Genomic DNA, 21319 nt, shown 5'->3' with positions numbered 1-21319 from the left:
TCAAAAAGAGCATTGTGGCCTCCAGAGCAGAGAAATTTCTGCAGCATGAGGTGGTAAGGATATTTCCGCTCATCAAACAGCATTGGGGATGTGAAACCAACTGAACAGATGAAGAATGTCAGCCTGAAAGAGGAAAAAAGCAAAAAATGCAACCTTGTCTGAAACAGACACAGAAGTAATGGAAAATGCATGTAGAGGCAAAAAAGGTTATACTTCCCATCTACTCTTAGATCCACTAAATATAAGGTTATTGAAATGCAGTTTGACTACAAATGCTTTTAAAATCTCTATGTTCTAGACTAGGTACAGCCAAAATAATTATTTTAAACTTTATTTGGGAATACACATGGAGAGTAAACAAGGAACTTCCAAATCCTCCAATTCAGTGGCTTACTCTCCATTTAGGTAGAGAAGGAACCAATCAGATCTTCTTACGGAAACTTTCCCTGCATCTCAAGCAGAACTTTACCTGAAACGGGGTGTGGGTGTATATGGTGGCGGCTGCCAAGATAAGCCTTTTGTGAGGAGCTTAGTGAGAGCTGAGGCCGTTGATCGAGCAGCAGGTGTCGGTGCTGTTGTGGTACTGGCAGCATGATGGCTCCTTCTCTGGCGGACAGGAGACCCCACACAAAGTTTAACAAGGAGTCCAAACAGCTCAGCAAGTGCTCGGCCTAATCTGGAAGAAGCTAGAGTAGACACATTACCATCAATACATTTTTATGATTGACCACTTCCTCTCACACAACACTTATGAATTATTTGGATTTATACTACATACAATAATGCAGAAAAGAATAGCTGTTCCATAGGGAACAAATGCCTATTTTGAAGACAGAAAATTGTGCTGGCATTCAATATATAACAAATGTGAAAGTTAAGCACTCACGTTGTTGGGGGGTTATAAAGTGAAACCACCTTTATAGAAAGCAAAACGGTGGTATATACTGGTTAATTAAATGATATTTCTACTGGATTAGAATCGATTAAAATGTATACAGAAAACTTTAAAAACAGTAAGAATGTTTAATTACTTAACCTAGAAAAGAGCAACATATACACTATAATACTGTCTGATCACATTAAATATGTAGTCCCAAAGGAAAAAGTGATATGAAAAGTATGAAAACTTTACAAGCGGCTTTCTTAAGGTGTTAGGTAGATTATGGGCATTTAAAAATTTTGTCTTTGTGGGATGCTTTTCAGTATACTGCTGAACAACAACAACAAAAGCAGAATACAATTATAAAGATGTGTAAAGGAAATGCATAGAAAAGGGAAATAAAATATGTGCCAAATTTTTATTTTGAGTGTTTCCGTGCTTTTCTTTAGAAATTTTTCTGTACTTTTATACTTCCACAATGAATACTTATTACTCTTAAAATGAAAATAATATTGTCACAGTTCCATAAACATTATGTCATCATGATCTAGACACAAGAAAGGCTAGGTCTGGGGACAGAGAAAGGAAAAAGAGATAGGGTGAAGTAGCCAGACAGGTAACAGGAAATCAGGAGAGTTAAAATTGCAAAAGCCAAGGGAAGAGTATTTCTAGAAGGAAGTGGTAGGTCAACTATCACGCTGTAGATAAGTAAGAAGGGGAATGAAAAATATCCAATGGACTTAATAAGGAGGCTATAGGTACCTTTCTGAGACATTTCAGTGGAATGATAGGAGAAGCCAATTGAGGTAGTTGAAAAGTGAGTAGGAGAGGTAGAATGAAAAACAGGGAAAGTAGGCATAGCATTTAGGAAGGAACTGCCTCATCTCTGTAGCCCTAGAAGCTTTTACAGAGCCTGTCACATAGTAGGTACTCAACAAAGTACACCTGAAAATGAGTCACAGAGTCTTAAAACTTCTTAAAGGAAACAATACAGCCTAACCATATCAGTATAAGTTTGAGGACTAGGTAAGGCTCAGAAAGTCAAAAAAGGACACAGAAAGATGAGAACCCGCTCACCTGACAACAAAGGCTTGATTTGCTTGATTCTGGCAGCCATGGCTGGTGTGATTTTAGATTTGCCCTTAGAGTCTGAAGTGGTAGGTTCATCTGTTTCCATGGGAGCCAATGTGTCACCATCTAAGCCAATGCCTTCCAATAAGCCCTGGGTAGAAGCATCCATACTTCCAGTTGTTCCATCTTGCTCCCCATCTGCATATATAAGGAAGCAATAAGGCCATGTAGACTTTGCCTTCAAGCTTCCTGATCCTGAATTGTATCCTGTTACTTCCTTAATAAGGCACTTATTAAACAGAATTCGGGAGTTCTCTGTGGCCATGCAACAGATTATCAAACCCAGCAGAGAAGTAGAGAGTGCTGTGGGGGAGGACGGCTGGTGTCAGAACTGGTAAAAATGCTGTGAGAGTAGAGGTGTTATTTGGCCTCCATCTCATAGGGATCAGACTTGGGCTGCTGATCTTGATTTGCATTATCTCCCCCCTTAAGTTAGACGGGTTCTGACGCTGCTGTTGCTGCTACTTTCACATTGAGTCATCTTCCTTAAATGTGTGAAAGAAATTGATGGAAAAAATTTATCTGGACTGCTGGACAGGCAGTATGGAAAATCTAATTTCATTCTTGGTTCTTAGTAAATTATTTCTTTCCTTGAGTTAAATTTGGTATATTTTGACTAAATCTGAGATTCTTAAATTTAATTTGATGGGTAGATGGTCTCCAAAATTAGTCTTGCCAAAGGTTTGTGTTTATTAATTCTACCCCTCCCTCATAATAACTAGCTGTCATTGAGTCCTTGTTTGTTGTTTCATAAATTGTTTGCTTTATCTTTATTAGTTCCTTCCCAGCTTATCTATCCTTAGTAATCTCCACATAGCAAATCTGATACATAGGGAAAAAAATATCTTTCTAAAGACACTGCTTTTATTAATTTTAGGTTTATTGCAATAGGATCTGAAATTGTATATAATCTCTGCTTATTGTAACTTGGAACTTTGTGATTTAGGAGCCCTGATGGTGCAGTGATTAAGTGCTCAGCTGGTAACTGAAAGGGTGACAGTTTGAACCCACCAGCTGCTCCAGGGCAGAAAGATGTGCCAGTCTGCTTCTGTAAAGATTTACGGCCATGGAAACCCTACGGGGTAGTTCTACTTCGTCCTGTAAGGGTCACTATGCGTTGGAATCAACTAGACAGCAATAGGTTTTTTTTTTTTGTAATTTAACATAAGATCAATTTTTTAAAGGAGCACTACATAATGTGAGCCACACACGTTGTTTTAAAATTTCTAGTAGCCACATTACAAAGTAAAAAGAAACAAAATTATTTTTAATAATATATTTTGTTTAACCCAACATAATCAAAATTTTGTCATTTCAGTATCTCATCAATATAAAAATGATGGAGATTTTGCATTCTTTTTTATACTAACTCTTCAAAACTGGCATCTGTTTTGTACATCTCAACTCAAACATTATATTTTTATTGAAATATTTTATCTGAATTTATATTTCATAAAATTTAGTTGAAAATTTCACAAACCCATATTGTTCCAAACATACTTAAAAGTTTTCCAATACTTGACTGAAACTAATTAAAACTAAAAACTCAAGTTTTTCAGTCATACTAGCCACAGTACAAGTACTCAATAACCATGTGTGGCTAGTGGCTACCATATTGGACTGGGCAGTTCCAAAAGTGTTCCATAGCTACTTGCCAGTTAAAACAACTATTTACCATTTTTAACCTATGAAATTAAGCTTTTGGAAAATAACGTGTACCTATGACTAAGAGATGACTAAAAACAGTTTTAATTTTAAAATAAGAGTTATAAAGGCACGGGGACAGAAATTAGAGAATTAATGACTAAGATTTTAGTTTTTTGGAGTTACCTGATCTTTTTCCGCTTTGGGTCGTACCTGCCTTCTCATCCTTTGGAACCAGTTTCTGCATGTCTGCCTGGCCAAATTCACACCCAGATGGAAGGCTGCAACAAGAGAAACAGTGAGCAAAGAAATATTGATAGCTTACCTCTTACTTGCATTGTCTCTATCTTGCTTGGCCCGACATCCCTCCCCTAGCAAAAAATACTTAACTTGAATGTAATAAAGCATCTTCAATGATCAAATGCCTGAGGTAGCACTCAATAAGGTTTTCCCAGTTCAATTTCTTATACCTGGCTAATAATAGTAGCAAATTTTAAACATCTACCATGCTGACACAGCGTAACTGAGCTATCAGATCAAAGATGCACAAGATGCTACAATTTGTAAGCAAGCCTCTTCGGTGTTAAGTAGGAAGGACAAGGAAGGTTTTGAATTCTTTACTATACCCTCCTATCCTTAACCAAAACAATTTCTGACTAAAGCTTATTTTTTTAGTCAGAAAGAATAACAGTGGTAATAAAATGAGATGACCATTCCCTTACCTGTTTGGGGTACAGAGAGAGAGGAGAACAGTGCTTTCCCACACCAACGAACAATATAACTGGCTCAACTTGCTGAGAACACTCAGACCCAGCTGAGAGCCCCACTGGTTTACGGAGATGGAACGAATTTCACTCTGCAATCAAAGTGGAAAGAAGCTCACCTTCAGGCTGTTCTCTGAGCAATTATGTTCAAAATCAACTTCAGAAGGATAAGGGATTCTATTTTTCCTTCAATACTATTCTTACAGAGTTGTACATGTCATTAAAATTTCCACATTTAAATCCATAGTCCCACAAGGTATTCTCTTACAATTTTTGTAATTTGTGTTGAATGTCGCATTTCGTTTCCAATCACTTTTAAGTGAAAGAGAGGAATCACAAGCAACCCTGTTTATCTAAATGAAAGCAACAATTCTGTAGATTCATTAACTACTTTCTAATTTCCTTTGGTAAATATTTTGATTTATTTTCTTTGATAAATATTTTGATTTATTTAGTCCTTAAATTCAACACTTAACTTTATTTCATTTAATAAAGAGAACATACGTAATCCCTAATAAAGAGAAAATACAAATCCCTAAGCTTTGTTATATAATTTATTTTCTAATTAGCTTATAATTGTGCTTTTGATTTCTGATTTGATCCAAAGGTTGGCAGAAAATACACTCTTGCTCAACAGCACAGAACAGGGCTATTAATTTTTAGAACTAATGACTTTAAGAATTAAGGCGGTACGATTGTGAAAACACATACACACACAAGCCTTCTTTCTGGAACCACAAGAGAGAAACATCATAGAATGAAGGCATAGAGTTTGGTACTTAGAACATTTTTAGTAATTTTATGTTAATTACTCTTGGCTCAAATGTTCTGTGGTCACATTTCCTTCTTGTCATGCCATCATCAGGACCACACGCACTTTATTAAAGATTAGGAAATAATAGGGTGAGATGAACCACTCAATTGAGGTTTAGCTGATAAAAAGGGTGATCATACATCCTAGTTGGCCTATATGCATGCTGTAGATCAATTAAGTAATGTCTGTTAATTATTTACAGCAATCTCTTAAACACTCTCAAGAAGGCTCATTTCACACAATAAATTATAATGTATGTCACCCAACTTCTCAAAAAAAAACATACAAACCAATGACTAAGTGAGAGCTCTGGAGTGAAACTAGATAGCTTCTTTGAAGCAAACCTAAGTCACCTGAGATGGTTAAAGTTGTGTGTCAACTTGGCTGGGCTATGATTCTCAGGGTTTGGCAGTCATGCAATGATGTAGTCATCCCCTATAATGCGATCTGATATGATTAGCCAATCAGTTTTAAGAGGAGCTTCCTCAGGGTGTGGTCTGCAACACACACACACACACACACACACACCCACACCCCCCGCCCCCTGCATCTGGCTTGTCATCATCTGATCTCCGGTTCTTAGGACTTGAGCCAGCTGCCTACCAATCTTGGGATTCCTCAGCCTCTGCAGCCCACCATCTTACCTGTCTATCTTGGATTCCTCAGCTTCTGTGGCCTGTGAGCCAGCGAACAGCCTACCCTCTGACCAGCCCATCTTGGGTTAGTCAGCCCCCGAATCAGGAGAAGCCTCCAGCCTGAGACCTGACCCACGGACGTGGGACTTTCCAGCCTCTACAACCGCGTGTGCCATTTTCTTGAGATAAATCTGTGTGTGTGTATATATACATACATATAAAAAACCAAAAACAAAACCCACTGCCACCGAGTCAATTCCGACTCACAGCGACCCTATAGGACAGAGTAGAACTGCCCCGTAGAGTTTCCAAGGAGTGCCAGGAGGATTCGAACCGCTGACCTTTTGGTTAACAACCATAGCGCTTAACCACTATGCCACCAGGGTTTCCATACATATGTATACACACACAAATATATAACGCTTCACTGGTTTTGCTTCTACAGAGAACCCAGCCTAGGACATCACCTGCCAAAAGGGTAGGCATGCTAGGTATATATATGCCCTAGGTATTTCACTGGCTTTAAACCAACATTGTTTATTCTTACCTGTCCAACTCTGCAAGTATGAACAAACATCATGATGTAGGCATGGGCAGCAGTGAGAGCATGTAGCAGGGGTGTGGCCTGAGCCGAGAGGGTAGCATCTGCAACATTGCCAGCACAAGCCAGCTCTCTCAACAATACTGAACCCCCAGGGGATTCAATTGGACGGTGTAAGGGCTCCAAGGAGGAAAGGATGGAGTCCAATTGAAGGAGACCCTCCTGAAGGACTTTAGGTTCATGTGATAGTGTCTGGAAGAAAAATAGTAATTAAAGAAATTACTGTATAATGAACTTTATATACATCATGTCTTTAATTCTCACAATGGAAGTGGAAGACAAGTCTCTGAAATTTCAGACCTGGCCATGGTCTCTCACCTTGTAAACAGTGGAGATGAAATATGAACCCAGCTATGACATAACTCACAGCCCCTTTCTAAAGCAACATGCCACTTCTCTCAAATCAGAGGTTTTCAAACTTGGTGAGCCAATTATACTTAAAATCTTGTGATGACCAAACTGTTATAGTAAGTAGTCCATGCTGGAAGATTATTTATTTGGGTTTAGAGGAGGTCAGGTAAGCAGTGTAAAAAAGGTCTTTTTATATTTTCCATTTGGAACCTCACCAAGAGAATTTGGTTACTAATTGGTTCCAAATATTGCTTAACACAGAGCAATGTTAGGCAAGGTTCCAAAGCATGGAAGTGAATCACTATTACAATGTTGTTTTCTTCCTAAAACAAGAGGGATAATCCTGGGTTCAGGAATCAGCTAAACATCTGCTTTCTTTTTCATGAGACAACTGAGGGATCACCTAGCCACATACATATACCAACCAAAACCAAACCCGTTGCCGTAAAGATGATTCCAAATCATAGTGACCCTCTAGGACACAGGAGAACTGCTCCATAGGGTTTCCAAGGCTGTAATCTTTAGGGAAGCAGACTGCCACATCTTTCTCCTGTGGAGTGGCTGGTGGGTTCAAATGGCTGACCTTTCAGTTAGCACCTGGGCACTTAACCACTGCGCTACCAGGTCACCTTAGCCATATACGTATACACACACACATATTAATCTTTTCAAGTCTAGAGAAAAATCTGATAGTAAAACACTATTACTTGCTGTTTAGAGACTGGAGAAATTATATGCATTTCGCATGGCTTTAAATAAATCTATCCATCCTTGTATAGTATGGTAAACCAAAAAACCAAACTCGAATCAATTCTGACTCATAGCAACCCTATGGAACAGAACTGCCCCATAGAGTTTCCAAGGAGCGCCAGGTGGATTTGAACTGCTGACCTTTTGGTTAGCAGCCGTAGGTAGCACTTAACCACTATGCCCCCAGGGTTTCCGTACAGTATCTTAGAAGCAGAATAAAGATGGATCAGTCCTTTTCCTCTCTCTTATGAACAACACTTAACTCAATATTGTAAAAAGTAAAGCAAAATAAAACATTAAATGCAGATATGACACAATTATACATCTTTCTAAACCTGTAACCAATTGGATTTCTCATTTTTAGCAGAAATTACTTATTAGTGCACATCCCAGCCAGAAAAAGTAGCTTCATTTTGGGCAAGATTTGATTGATCAATGAACTATAGGTCAATTATCTATGCTTAAAAATATGAGCTTTCAAGCTTGAAAAGAAAAGAAAAAAGGTTAAACATACCAGAATGTGTTAAAAAGCACCCACGACAAAGCAGATGACAGTTGCAAAACTTGCTTAGAGATCTACTTTCCTCTCCAAACAACTCAAATGATGTTAGAACTACATACCAAACCCAGGAACAAAGGAACACTTTGATATTTCAATGAGAAATAACATTAGTCACAGAATTCACTTGTTAATTAACACAAATTTCATTATTTTTTAGTTGAAGGTAATGGACACCACAGTAAAAACACATATATGGAAGTATGGCAAAATAGATTTCTAAAAAAAATGAAAATATTTGGCCAGATGCTTCTTACCAATATGGATTTGCAGACACCTGCAACAGCCTGGCAGGCAGCAGATGTGGGAAAGTCAATGGGCAGATTGGGAAGACCCAAAATGGTAACCAAAGGCAAGAGTCCTTTCTGATTCACAAATTCCTGGCAGTGGTCATCTGTTGTATTGTTGCTCAAAATAGACTCCACAAATTTCATCTAGGTAATGAACATAGGAAAACAAAACAAAAAAACAACAGCCTGATACTTGGAACTAAAAGGCCAGCTTAGAGTAAGAACAGGGGTAGCCTTGTAGTCATAAAATAAGTATTTTCTAGAAGACAAAAATCTCAGGTAAAAAGGAATAGATACATGATGTGGACTTTAAAACATCCAGGAGAAAAAAAAAAGAGTAATTACAACTGCTTGCCATTCTGTGTTTTCAGCCACATCTAAAGTTGGGTAATTTGAGAAAACAGAGTTCATGACCTGCCAAGGGCCACACCATACGAATTAATGGCAGAATCAGGACTAATCTCTTAATTTTTAAATCTAGTTCTCCTTGCATCATAATATATTGTCTCTCTACTAGAGGCAAGCATCATGGATGCATTCCCCAAAATGTACTCATAATACAAATGAACCTTTGAACTCTAGAAGAGTGATTAAGACTGAACAAAGCATTTTGTAAGGGTAAGAAGGTAAAATGGGGGCAAAAGAAAAAAAATCTCTGGAAGTCTTGGAAGTGGTAAATAGGCTAGAACAAATGCTGAGTAAAAGGGCTTTATTTAACAGATAAACGATTCTAAGAAAATTCAAACTTTTCACTTTTTCCTGTAAGAGATACCACATTTTTTAAAATAAAGAGAAGTTAATGAAAAAACTATATGCTGGACACATTCAGAGAACATAAACAATTGCTAATACTGGATTGGCGTAACAAACCCCATTCTCCTCCCATTAGGATTCCAATGATCAATGGGAACAACGAAGAGAATTGGGAACATCCAAAAAAGGGGGAATAATGGCTAATTTTTGGCAAAGCAATCTCACAGAATAAAAATAACAGGTTTGCCTATCTTTCTCCTCTGCTCTGCACTTTAAGGGTCCCAGTAAAAATAAACATAGAAATCACTGTACTCTCTCTCTCTTTGGTAAACCCATACATTTTCCAGAAAAGCACAAACCTATACTCAGCTTGCCCTAGGATGAATCTTACCACGTTAAGGATGTAATCCATGAGGGGAATAGGAATACGTTCCTCTGTACCAACAACCCTGTTAAAGGATGAAAAAGTGAGTTACACAGAAATTCATAATACTGGTGTAAAAGAAAGGAATGAGCAAAGGGACACAGCATGGAATTCTAAGTCTTTTTCTAAGTTAACTAAGCATTTGTATTTATCTCAAGTTATCCTATCTTAGGCAAACTACTGTTGAAGGGGGATTTATCAATATCAAAAATTTAAAAATTAATACAACTGAAAGACTAAACATTTGCTTAAACGAAGGAGCTAGACAAACAAACATCTTACCATGTTTTTGCATCAAGTTTAAAATTGGAAATCAGGAGATGGAATTTGTTTAAAAAAAAATCCATGATTAAATTGGCAAACCATTCAGAAGAGTCAGATTTCCATCTATCCTCTTGTCAAAGCCTGAAGGCAACACTCAAAGCCTCCTTCCCTAACAATCTGTACTTGTGGCACGAAAGTTCCTGAACTATCTAAAAACTGATCTGGTCTTATGCTTTTTCAGATACTGCAATGCTGCACTGCAGATGAGAAGGCTGCAATAATGCCATAACTGAGGAAAATGCAGTCTTTAACCCAATGGCTACACCTTGGCTTTTGCAAAAAAGAAACAGAGGAAAAAAACACCACAAAGTATATTCAAATAAAACACAATCTACCCAAGGATAAACTCCAGGAAGGGGAAAAAGTTATATAATAAGGAGCATTCTGGACATAGGCCCTTGGAAGAAAAAAAAATTGGGGGGATAGGGGGTGGAAGCGTGCAGAGAGGGGAAGGGAAGGAAAGAGAAATAGGTGGAGAGAGAAGATAAGAAAGTTGTCAAGAATCTAGTAAATAGTTACCGCCTCTGAAAAAGAAAATGTGAATAAAGATTTGCCAGGCATGAGTACATATAGCAGCAAAATGCAGAACAGGCAAACAGAGTGGAGAGGTCCCTTAAATTACTTCAGTGAAAAAAATACCCAGAGTTAGGGTTTGGGTAGGATGGGTGACTGTGCTCAGTGAAGAATGTGGAGAAGAACTTTGTACAAAGGAAGGACCTATAAGCCAGGATTGAGCAGATTCCATGGGAAGATCACAAACCTTTCTTCAACTGTAAAGCTCTTCCTCAGAGCCCTGTTGCTTATACCAATTAACCCAGTCTGGCTTCGCCTTCTTGGAAATAATCCAGAGATCACCTCTACAGCTAAGGAGCACAAGTGTGGCTTCATCCCAGTGAAATACCTGCCTCTTTGCATAAGTCAAATAAGATGGCAAAGAGCCTAAATAATATCATGAAATAGGATCCAGATGATTCCTTCATTTGCTAGATGGAAGTTAGGGACGAAAACAAGAGAGAAAGCAAACCAACAGTGGTTCTTAATACACATCTGAAAACAAACCTGTTCAATAAACAAACCACTTTTTCTCCCTACCCTCATCTTTTGGCTCCCACGCTCGGGAAGTCATAATAGGAATACTAAAAACGATCAATTCTCTGCAATAAAACTTCTCCTACTGACTGGTTTCAAGAAAAGTCATTCTAATCCTAGCCTCATATGAAACTTTGATCCATAGCGTCTTTCAATTAATAAAAGACTGTATTCTCATGGTGAATAAAATAATTTACCGTAACTGTCAAATTAAGAACTCCCTGCGTCTCAACACCCCTCCTCAAAACATAGTATATTCCCAAAAAAGGCCCTGGTCAATTTCACACATGTATTTATGGTTCTAGAGCACTTAATCAGGAATAAAGGATTCTAACTGAGTGTAACAGTACAGTGTATACGGCAACAGATCTCATGGTTTGTGGGTAGGGGAAGGGGTAAGGAGGGAGAAGGGAGAATCAGGCCTTTCGTCCAGTCCTTGAGAAGATACAGCTGCCTTTGGCAAAGGAGTCTGCCCAGTGCGCCACAATTCAGAGAACAGCTGCTTCTCTGCACTTATTGCCTTTAAACCCAGAGAGTTGCTATTCAAGTTTCAAAGGCCACATGCACTTATATAACCCATTTCTTTCAAGTGGTAAATAGGACAGATGGGTGGTTTAAGTTAGAAAGGCAAACTAAATGGAATCAACCAAAAAATGAATCATGGTGCTCCAACTAAAAATCCTAGTTACTAACTAGCAAGTAGATTCATTCCCAGCTGTATCAGTTTTTCTAGGATCAAACAATTTAGAAAGCAGAAGAAAAAGGCCAAAAGTATTTAGAATTACTTGTGATAAACTGGAACCCTGATTAAGCACTCGGCTGCTAACCAAAAGGTCAGTGGTTTGAACTCATCAGCCACTCCAAAGGAGAAAGATGTGGCAGTCTGCTTCCATTAAGATTTACAGCCTTGGAAACCCATGGAGCAGTTCTGCTCTGTCCTATAAGGTCGCTATGTGTGGCATCGATTTGATGGCAACGGGCTTGGTTTTGTGATAAGCATTTCTGAATGTGCAACAGTACCCCATGTACTTGGAGTATACCATACTGCCTAAATTTCCTTATTTTGTATCTCCAGCACAAAACCATGTATCTCAAGAACAAGTACAAATACCATTTTCAAATACTAACTTTTGGTTTGGGGGGAAAAAATGAGGAAAAGAACACTGTCTTAGCCTGGGAAAAACCAGAAACAACCCCGATGGCCATGAACAGGAGACTGGATAAACACTGTAGGATATTCATACAATAGACTATTACTCAGCAATGAAAATAAATGCAACATGGATGAAAAACATGTTGAGCAAAGAAGCTAGATATAAAAAAAGTACATACATCAGATCCAATACACTACATACATAAAACTCCATTTATATGTCATGTTCTCAAATAGGCAAAATTATTCTACAATTATAGAAATAAGATTGGAAGCTACCTCATTTTAGGGTGGGGGTAGTTGAAAAAACATGTATAGTTTAACCAAAAACCAAACCCAGTGCCGTCGAGTTGATTCCGACTCATAGTGACCCTATAGGACAGAGTAGAACTGCCCCATAGAGTTTCCAAGGAGCGCCTGGTGGATTTGAACTGCTGACCCTTTGGTTAGCAGCCGTAGCACTTAACCACTACACCACCAGGGTTTCCATATATAGTTTACTATATGTAAACCATACAGCAATAAAAAATACTGGAAAATTTCACTCTCTTGTGTGTATGTAAGCCATTAGGAAGCAGATGAGGGGATGGAAGACAGAAATTTCTGTTTGGGACCCCCACTAAATAATTTTGGATTGGGTGGAAGGGACGCAGTCAAGACTTTTGGGGAGAGGGATGGCACACGTTTCAAATCTTTCTAAGCCTCTTACCTATTTTATTTTAGCGAAAAGTACATAGCCAACTTCCAGGGAGACTTTTGGGGAGAGGGATGGCACACGTTCCAAATCTTTCTAAGCCTCTTACCTATTTTATTTTAGCAAAAAGTACACAGCCAACTTCCAGGGATAAGGAGATAAAAGAAACTTTCCTTGTAATAAATTGTGGCTTTTAAAATGGAGCTTGAGTTTAGGGTTTCTTGCTTTTTCTTCCAACATTAATAACCCACTTAGTGACCCAATCTAGGCTTCTGCAAATTGCGTAAGTACATAATGTGTCAATATTTATGAGACTCTTGGGATGTTATGCAAATGAGACAGTGACCAACACCCATGCCATGCAGAGTATAGAGCACTCGTACCATGGGACAGCAACTCCCTGAGTCCTTTGCAGCTTAGAAGATACATCTGAATAACACTATGGTAAACCAAAAATAGTGTTACCAAAAACGTTACTGTTACGTTTTTGGTAACACTATGGTAGAAAGTATTAATGTTATGGATCTGGATTTCTACTTTATCTTCTCATTCATTTCTTATTAGGCCTAGCTCTCCCGGCATACAAATTTAATATTTAGGGTATCCTTTTTTTTTTTTTTAATCTAATGTGCTCGAGTCATTCCATTAAACCCCTAAATAAACATTTACTGACTGATTAACTTATAGACACAAAGTGACAGGGATACACTGTTGAATGAATAATTGTCCCTGTCCTTGAAAAGCTTACAGATTAGCGAGAGAAACCGTGAGAATATATAATTTTTTATATTTTAGAATAATTTTAACAAAATCTGTTGGAAGAACACAAAAGATCAACTTCCCATTTGGAGGTAAAAGGGAAAGCTCCTTTAAGAATGAGACATTTAAGGTGGTACGATGGGACTTTAGTAGACAGAAGTGGGAGATAAAATGGGGGTTCACTGTGGAGAGAAAACAGTGATACATGATATCCCAAGAAAGGCACAGAGAGTGAAGAAATACAGGGAGCTTGAGAGAATGTCAATTTACTACAACAGCTTAAAATTTGGACATTAGATGTCAGGTAGAGAAGTTACAGGCCGATGGATATACACAGTATGACTCAAAAAAAAAAACAAACAACCCACCAACCCAACCTAAACAAACTTTGCTTAATGAATTCTTCCCGTTTTTAGCCAGGAAAAGAAACCCTATCCTAGCAAGGTCACTGACAATCAGAAGTGTGGCAAGGGAAGCACTACTCCTTTGCAAATGAAGTCTTGCTTTCTTCTAGGGTGTTCTCTTTCAGAAAAAGAGAACATCCACCTTAATCTTCTCTCACCTAAGTTCCAAGCCACCCTTTAGGAACAGCCCAAGCCTAAAATGCCAATGCCTTCCTCAAAACTCCGTATCTATATACCAAAAGAATGTGTAAAGAACATTTATTAAATGAACGAATTATGTCCAGAGGGTCACATCTATTTCCAACATGGAAGTGCTTAAGAGTTATAGCTACGTAGTTAGATTTCATCCCCTCATGTGAACTACACTAATAAGCTCAAAGAGCCCGGTGGACTTTCTGTTACCAGCCATCAGTGTTTGTTTAAGCATCCCCGCTCCCTCCGACCTTACCATCCAAGGTCAATTCCTATGTGAAACAAACCTCAAATAAACAAAAACTAGAAAGAAAATCTACAGTGCCTGGTTATAACGACATAGTACATTTCAAAGCCTTCTGATTGATCAGGAACAAACAGTAATAATATGAACGACGACAAAAACACCAACAAATAATCCCTGCAACTCTTAAGGACTTCACAGGAGACAGGTTTCAAAAGTACGTATGTGCTTTCATATGTGTTCATGTATGGAAACGATCTAGCAGTCGAGGAAGATAATACCTAATGTCAAACCAACAAAGGAAAAATCAGTCCTCTGTGGAAAGCCCACCAATTCTGATTCAATTTCATTAACAGCTTTTTAAACTTTACTGTGGTAAAATATATATAACAAGACATCACAATTTTAACCATTTTAAAGTGTACGATGCAGTGACACTAATTACATTCACTGAGTTGTACAACCATTACCACTATCCATTTCCAAATGTTTTTCATCAGCCTCAAAAGAAACTCAGTACCCCTTAAGCATTTAACTCCCCGCTTGCCCCTCCCCCCAGCCCCTGGTAACCACTAATAAACTTTTTTTATATCTATGCCCTTACCTATTCTATGTATTTCATATAAGTGGGATCATATAATATTTTGTCCTTTTGGGTCTGACTTATTTCACTCGGCATAGTGTTTTCAAGGTTCATCCATGTCGCAGCATGTATCAGAACTTCATTTCTCTTTATGGCTGAATAATATTTCATTGTATGGATATACCACATTTTGTTTATCCATTCATCTGTTGACAGACACTAGGGTTGTTTCCAACTTTTGGCTATTTTGAATAATGCTGCAATAAACGTTGGTGTACAAGTATCTGTTTGAGTCCCTGCTTTCACATCTTTTGGGTATATTATCTAGGAATGGAATTGCTCGGTCATAGTGTAACTCTATGTTTAACATTTTGAGGAATTGGCGAACTGTTTTCCACAGCAGCTACATTCACAAATAGCTTTTAAGAAAGATAGCTTCCTAAAAAGCAACCAATATAATTAAGTACCAAAGCATAAATAACACATAGGGGGGTCAAAGAAAGAAAAAACTATAGACTATCAGGGCTGGAAAGAACCTTAAAATAATCTAATGCAACTTCCTTACTTTTATAAATGAAAAGTGAAACTGAGATTCAGAGAGAAGTGACATGCCCAAAATCACGAGGCTGAAGAGCCTGTCTAGTGAACACTTACTGCTGATTAGGCTCAGTTTCATTCTGCTGGGTAGAATTAAAACTCTGCATGGCCTGAACTTCCTCTTCCTCCTCATCCTCACTAGAGGCTTCTTCTGCAGCATGATTAGACCTCGGGGGAGGAGCAGTGACAGTGCCATCTGCCTTCTGGATTGATGGCTTCTGACAGATGTATTTAGGGTCTCTTCCAAGATTACAGATTTCTTCAAGTAACTGAAAGTCACAGGAAATAAGATTATTAGTAATCAAGGAATACGGGGGATGACATTTGTGAGCGTTTGCTGTTATGTTGTGCATTTGCCCAAATCCTTTATATATATCTTATACACATGTCCTAATTCACCAAGTACCAGGAACTCATACACTAGTTTCGACAATCCTAAAAGGCAAATGGTAGGGCTAGTAAATGTGAAAAAAAAAAGTCAAGAAACAAAGATTAGAAAGGTAACATGCTTTTATAAACAGAAGCTAAGCCTTGGGTACTTATAAATATACACAAAACAGCAATACTTAGATGTTTACTTACATTAAATGGAGGAACTATTTTTTATAGGGAAAACAATTCTCAATCAGAAAAAGTTTAAATTCCAAAAGGAACACAGACTTCTTTCTGGGACTTGCATTAAAGTGACAAAAATTGTTTTTGCAAAGGACCAACCCAAGGACGTGGAGAAAATGAAGCAGACACAATGCTCTTATAGGCACAGTCCAAAAATTCAAGCGACCTCCAATAGGTCAAGTCTTTTTTTAAAAACTCCCCCTTTACTGCTCTCATGCACATGATCACAGCCTTTTCACTACCCACCTTGATGATCGCCGTCGTCGCATCCGTTTTGAGAGTAGGCTGATGTCTCATGAGCTCGTCAACAGCACTCCCCAGGTTAGACGCGGTATCCCCTTAAAGCAAAAAATGAGCTGTTAGAAAGACTAAGGAAATAGAGCTTGAACTCTCTGGTGTGCCAACAGAAGCGGGGAAGAAGAAACAGTGGGTTGTGGTGATTTTCCATTGCCAGGCTTTCGCGAATGAGTTCACACCAACTCCTGCCCTCCAAATCATGGGAGGTGGGAGAGTATTTTTTACCAGTATAGTAAACATATTTTTAAAGTAACCATGTGTACTGCATTCTACCCTGGCAATCTCGACAATCAAGGTCTGAACTAGCATTGTAAATTTAGCTGGACAGCCTCAGCAGATGTGGTGTGTATGTAAAAAGGAGAAGGGGGAGAAAGAGAGAGAGGGAGGAGGGAAGAAGAGGTGCAGGCATTAATTATCAATACTCTGGTTGCCTTAGTAAAGAATGAGAGTGGCTAATATGCTACACTGGTGGCCTGGAAGAACACAATACATTTTTGAAACCTGGAAACTTGCCAAAGCCCTACCTTCTTACTAATAATTCCTTAATGATGTGGTATCAAGTATATTGAGAGGGAAATCTATTCATTCGTGAGTATCTTACGGACCTGAACATCAGATTACCAGGATCAATACCTTGAGACTCTGCTATTTCTCACTGTTACAGACTAGATAGTAGACCTGAAAATCTACCACAGCTCCCTAATAACTGTTTTTCATTAGCATCATGCAAGTACATGTGAAAGTGAACTGCTGAGAAGCATGGAAATACTATGAGCAGAAAGGCTCAGGGTGAAGTATTCCTTCCTACCTGCAATAGAATTAATTGTATGATGACAATTCCCATTAAGCTCAGCACACCTAGTCAGAGAAACTTAGATATGAGGTCAAGGAAGAAATGGTTTCCTCGCCGATTGGTAGAATAATCATAAAATGTCTTGGCACAAGAGCGAGCCAATTTTCTACTATAGAATAAATTCTGGTGACTTACCAAGGGGATCAGAGCTCCTCCTCCTCCGCATGGCTGGGAGGTAATCTGGAGACAAAAGAACTTTGAAGAGACGTTCAAAAGGCTGACACTGTACAAACGACTGAAGACCTCGGGCATTCAAGCAGAGTGCACTGAATACATTTGGAAGAGAGCCAAGGACTTCACGGGTAGCAGGAACCTAGAGAGAAAATAAAGTGAACCAGGATACCTAAGAGTTCAGGTGTACATGCTAGGAAACTTCGGCCAGGGGCATCGCACTGATAAACAGAAGAAGGATTCTGACAACCAGGTTCCAATTAATTTCAACACTACATACAGAAGATTTAAGACATAGGATTTTCAAGCCTCAGACTGCTTTTCCTGCACATGTCATTGTGTGTTTTGGGAAGGAGGGTACATTCTTTACAGAACAGTAGAAAGAACTCACATCTTTAATAAGCAGTGCATTCAGCATGACATCTGTCAATCCATTGTCCTGGAGTGAGGAGAGCAGTGATGGTTCTTGAAACACAAACACAGTCACCACTTCAGTAGCTAAAAAAAGATGAGGAAATATGGGACACTGATAGATTCCTCACAAGTATTAAAAGCAATACTCAAGAGACTAAAAAAAAAAATACTCATTGTATAACAACTGAAACACTTGTGCTTACTATGAAAGTTCCTAATGCCCCCCTCCCGAGATGATTCACTATGAAGAATTCAGTGACTACCCTTCAAGACTTTTGAGTATGTATTTTTACATAACTGAGGTTATATTGTTACATAATTGTTTTTTTCATCCATACTAAACAAAAATTCTCACAACTTGACCAAGCAACATCATGATAAACACAGAAAACAGTGAAGTTGTAAAGGATTTCATTTTACTTGGACCCACAATCAACGCCCATGGAAGCAGCAGTCAAGAAATGAAATGACCCATTGCATTGGGCAAATCTTCTGCAAAAGACCTCTTTAAAGTGTTAAAAAGCAAGGATGTCACTTTGAGGACTAAGGTGTGCCTGACCCAAGCCATGGTATTTTCGAGGACTTCCAGCCAACACAGTGCCATAGACAGAAACACCACACTGTCCCTCCACAGCAAAGACCGGAAAAACTAAGTAAAACAGAGACAAACATCATTTCTAGAACCCGAAGTGCCAAATGAAGAGAGAAAGAACTCAGCCAAACACCAAATGGAGTAAGAAACTAACAAAGGACAGAGTGTGAGGAGAGATACATGCTGAAGTTTCTTATCAGCTAACGAAGCACTGATCCACCATCTTGGACTTCTGTTGGAGATGGGTGGACAGCGAGCATGGGAAAGCAGCTTCAGGGAGCTCCCAGTAGGAGACAGAGCACTGGGTAAGCAGCGATACAGGCTTTCCCACCCCCCCATCCTCTCCCCAATGCTCTACCTCCGAGCTTCCTGGCTGGCTGCAGTGGCTCGGCCAGCCGGGAAGTGCAGCATCAGTGCTACTTGGATTTGCCCCACCCACACTGGCCAGGCCCCTGAGCTGGTGTTAGGGAGTATTGCACTTTCCTAACCCCCACCCTTTTTCTCCTTCTCCTTCGGCCTCCTCAGCTTCCCACCAGCCCCCTGAGCTGGTGTTACTTCTTTCCCTCTCTCTTCGTTTCTTCTGGAGCCTCCCACCATCTTCCCCCTCCTTTCTCTCGAACGCCTGGCTCTGTGTGCCATCTGTGCTTCTTCTGAAAGGCTGTGAAGCCCGGCTTGACTGGGGAACCACTCCTCCAGCCTGAGACACCATGCTGGTGGGATCTCTGGGGCTTTTTTTTTTTTTTTGCTGGCTTTGTTCTGTTTGTTTTCTTTTCTCTTTTTGCACTTGGGAGCCCCTTCCAGCAAGGCTGCACTTGCATGGCCTAGGAGCTACCCTCCCAATCTGCGCAGCCGAACAGGCGGGATCCCTGGAGGCATTTTTTTTCTTCTTTCTTCATTTCTCAGTTCTCATCCGTCTATCCTTATCTTCTTTTCCTGTCTCCTGAATACCTGGTGCTGTGTGACATCTATATCCCTTCTAGCCAGGCTATACTGCGCAACCTGGGGGCAACCTGGGAGGCTTCCCCAGTCTTCGAGGCCACACTGGTGGAATCCCTGGAGGCTTTTCTTTTCCAAATTTTTTATCTAGTTTTTTTTTTCTTTTTCCCTTTTTGCTCCTCTCCATTTCTCGGGTTCTCATCTTTCCACTCCAACGGGCAAGTTCCCTTTGCACTCTTTTTGTTTGTTTGCTTCTTTGTTTTTGGCTCCTGTTTCTCTCTCCTCTTTCCCATACAAGCTCCATACATCACAGCCTCCCCCATCTTTCCTGCCTACCTGCACCGTGTGCTGAACATCGCACCTCCGAGCTACACAGGCACAGCCTATTGGAACCTGCCCGTCCTGTCAGCCCTACTACGAGCCACAAACAACCCATCCCAACCCCCTCCCCGTCAGCGGGACCTGCCCTGCTGCACCACAGCTGACTGGCCCAAGCCATGGTATTTTCAATTACCTCATATGCATGTGAGAGCTGGACAATGAAAAAGGAAGACTGAAAAACTCATTCCTTTGAATTATGGTGTTGGCAAAGAATATTGAATATACCATGGACTGCCAAAAGAATGAACAAATCTGTCTGGGAAGAAGTACAGACAGAATGCTCCTTAGAACTGAGGACAGCAAGGCTTCGTATCACGTACTTTGGACATGTTTATCAGGAGGGACCAATCCTTGGAGGAGGACATAACCCTTGGTAGAGGGTCACTGAAAAAGAGGAAGACCATCAACGAGATGGAATGACACAGTGGCTGCAACAATGGGCTCAAGCATAGCAATGATAGTGAGGGTGGCGCAGGACTGGGCAGGGTTTTGTTCTGTTGTACACAGGATTGCTATGAGTCAGAAGCAACTTGACGGCACCTAACAACAACGACAAATCACTCCCTGTCACTACAACTCATTATTTTTAATGGCTGCACAGTATTGCACTAAATAATGTGCATTTACCACGTGTATAAATCAGTCCTCTATTGTGAAAATTGATAAACAGGGAAAAAGAAATCTAAGATGTGAATCTGCTGGGTTAAAGTGAATGCAAACTTAACTGATAAAAATGGACAAGCTGCTTTCTAAAAAGGTTATTCAGCAATTTAAAGCAACCACAAGAATTTTTAAAAGTCAAAAAAAAAATTCAAGTAACAGACACCAAGGCGACAGTTCTGTATGCGAGTGTTATTAAACCTTCTAGGAGCAATTAAGACAAGGCTTTCCAATTCATTTTATGAGACTACAGTAACTTTTATTGTAAAACTCTACAAAGAAAGTATACACATACACACATTACCGATAAACCATGTAGGGTAAAACCTGTGAAAGCCAGAGTCTGTGTAAGGCAGAAACCTGTCAGAGAAGAAAAACTCAAATATCTTCTACTAACAGAGTGACAGAAAAGTGGTAAGACTGTCAAAGGTGGAAAACTTACAAGACCCAGAAAAAGAGAACAATCCTGCTGAGTTCTGGCTCTCACAGGTTTCACCGTACAAAACAAACTTGTAATGCCAATGCCTAAGAACTAAAAGAAAGAGGATTTTCACTTCTATATAGAGAATAGAGCACTGTTCATCTATTCCAAATGCCACTGAAATGGCACATGACAACTACCGGGGATTACAAAACTACTGGGGATTAGCAGTTGTCAATTGGCACTGGGATTCCTGATGGGCTGTGAACTTATGCAAAATTGAAGTTTTTTTTTTTTTTTTTTGTCCATTAGTCCATTGGACCAATCTTTCACTTGTGTCTTTG

The 21319-nt window shown here is 39.4% G+C and overlaps 1 protein-coding gene across 16 annotated transcripts in view; it reads right to left on the bottom strand.

The window, feature by feature from the left end:
- Positions 1–21319, bottom strand: part of HUWE1 (HECT, UBA and WWE domain containing E3 ubiquitin protein ligase 1) — a 216904-nt gene that overhangs the window by 81259 nt on the left and 114326 nt on the right. For all 16 annotated transcript variants that reach the window (XM_049872559.1, XM_049872562.1, XM_049872557.1 and 13 more), the window contains 12 exons: positions 17963–18069; positions 17536–17713; positions 16497–16588; positions 15693–15904; positions 9564–9621; positions 8387–8563; positions 6416–6661; positions 4378–4511; positions 3842–3936; positions 1958–2149; positions 470–686; positions 1–123 (listed from right to left, as the gene is read on the bottom strand). In XM_049872559.1, the coding sequence (XP_049728516.1) occupies positions 1–123; positions 470–686; positions 1958–2149; positions 3842–3936; positions 4378–4511; positions 6416–6661; positions 8387–8563; positions 9564–9621; positions 15693–15904; positions 16497–16588; positions 17536–17713; positions 17963–18069 (1831 nt within the window). The remainder of the gene's footprint in view (positions 124–469; positions 687–1957; positions 2150–3841; positions 3937–4377; positions 4512–6415; positions 6662–8386; positions 8564–9563; positions 9622–15692; positions 15905–16496; positions 16589–17535; positions 17714–17962; positions 18070–21319) is intronic.

The sequence above is a fragment of the Elephas maximus genome, chromosome X, assembly GCF_024166365.1.
Source record: "Elephas maximus indicus isolate mEleMax1 chromosome X, mEleMax1 primary haplotype, whole genome shotgun sequence".
Lineage (NCBI taxonomy): Eukaryota > Metazoa > Chordata > Mammalia > Proboscidea > Elephantidae > Elephas > Elephas maximus.
This window is presented reverse-complemented; position numbering and strand designations above follow the sequence as displayed.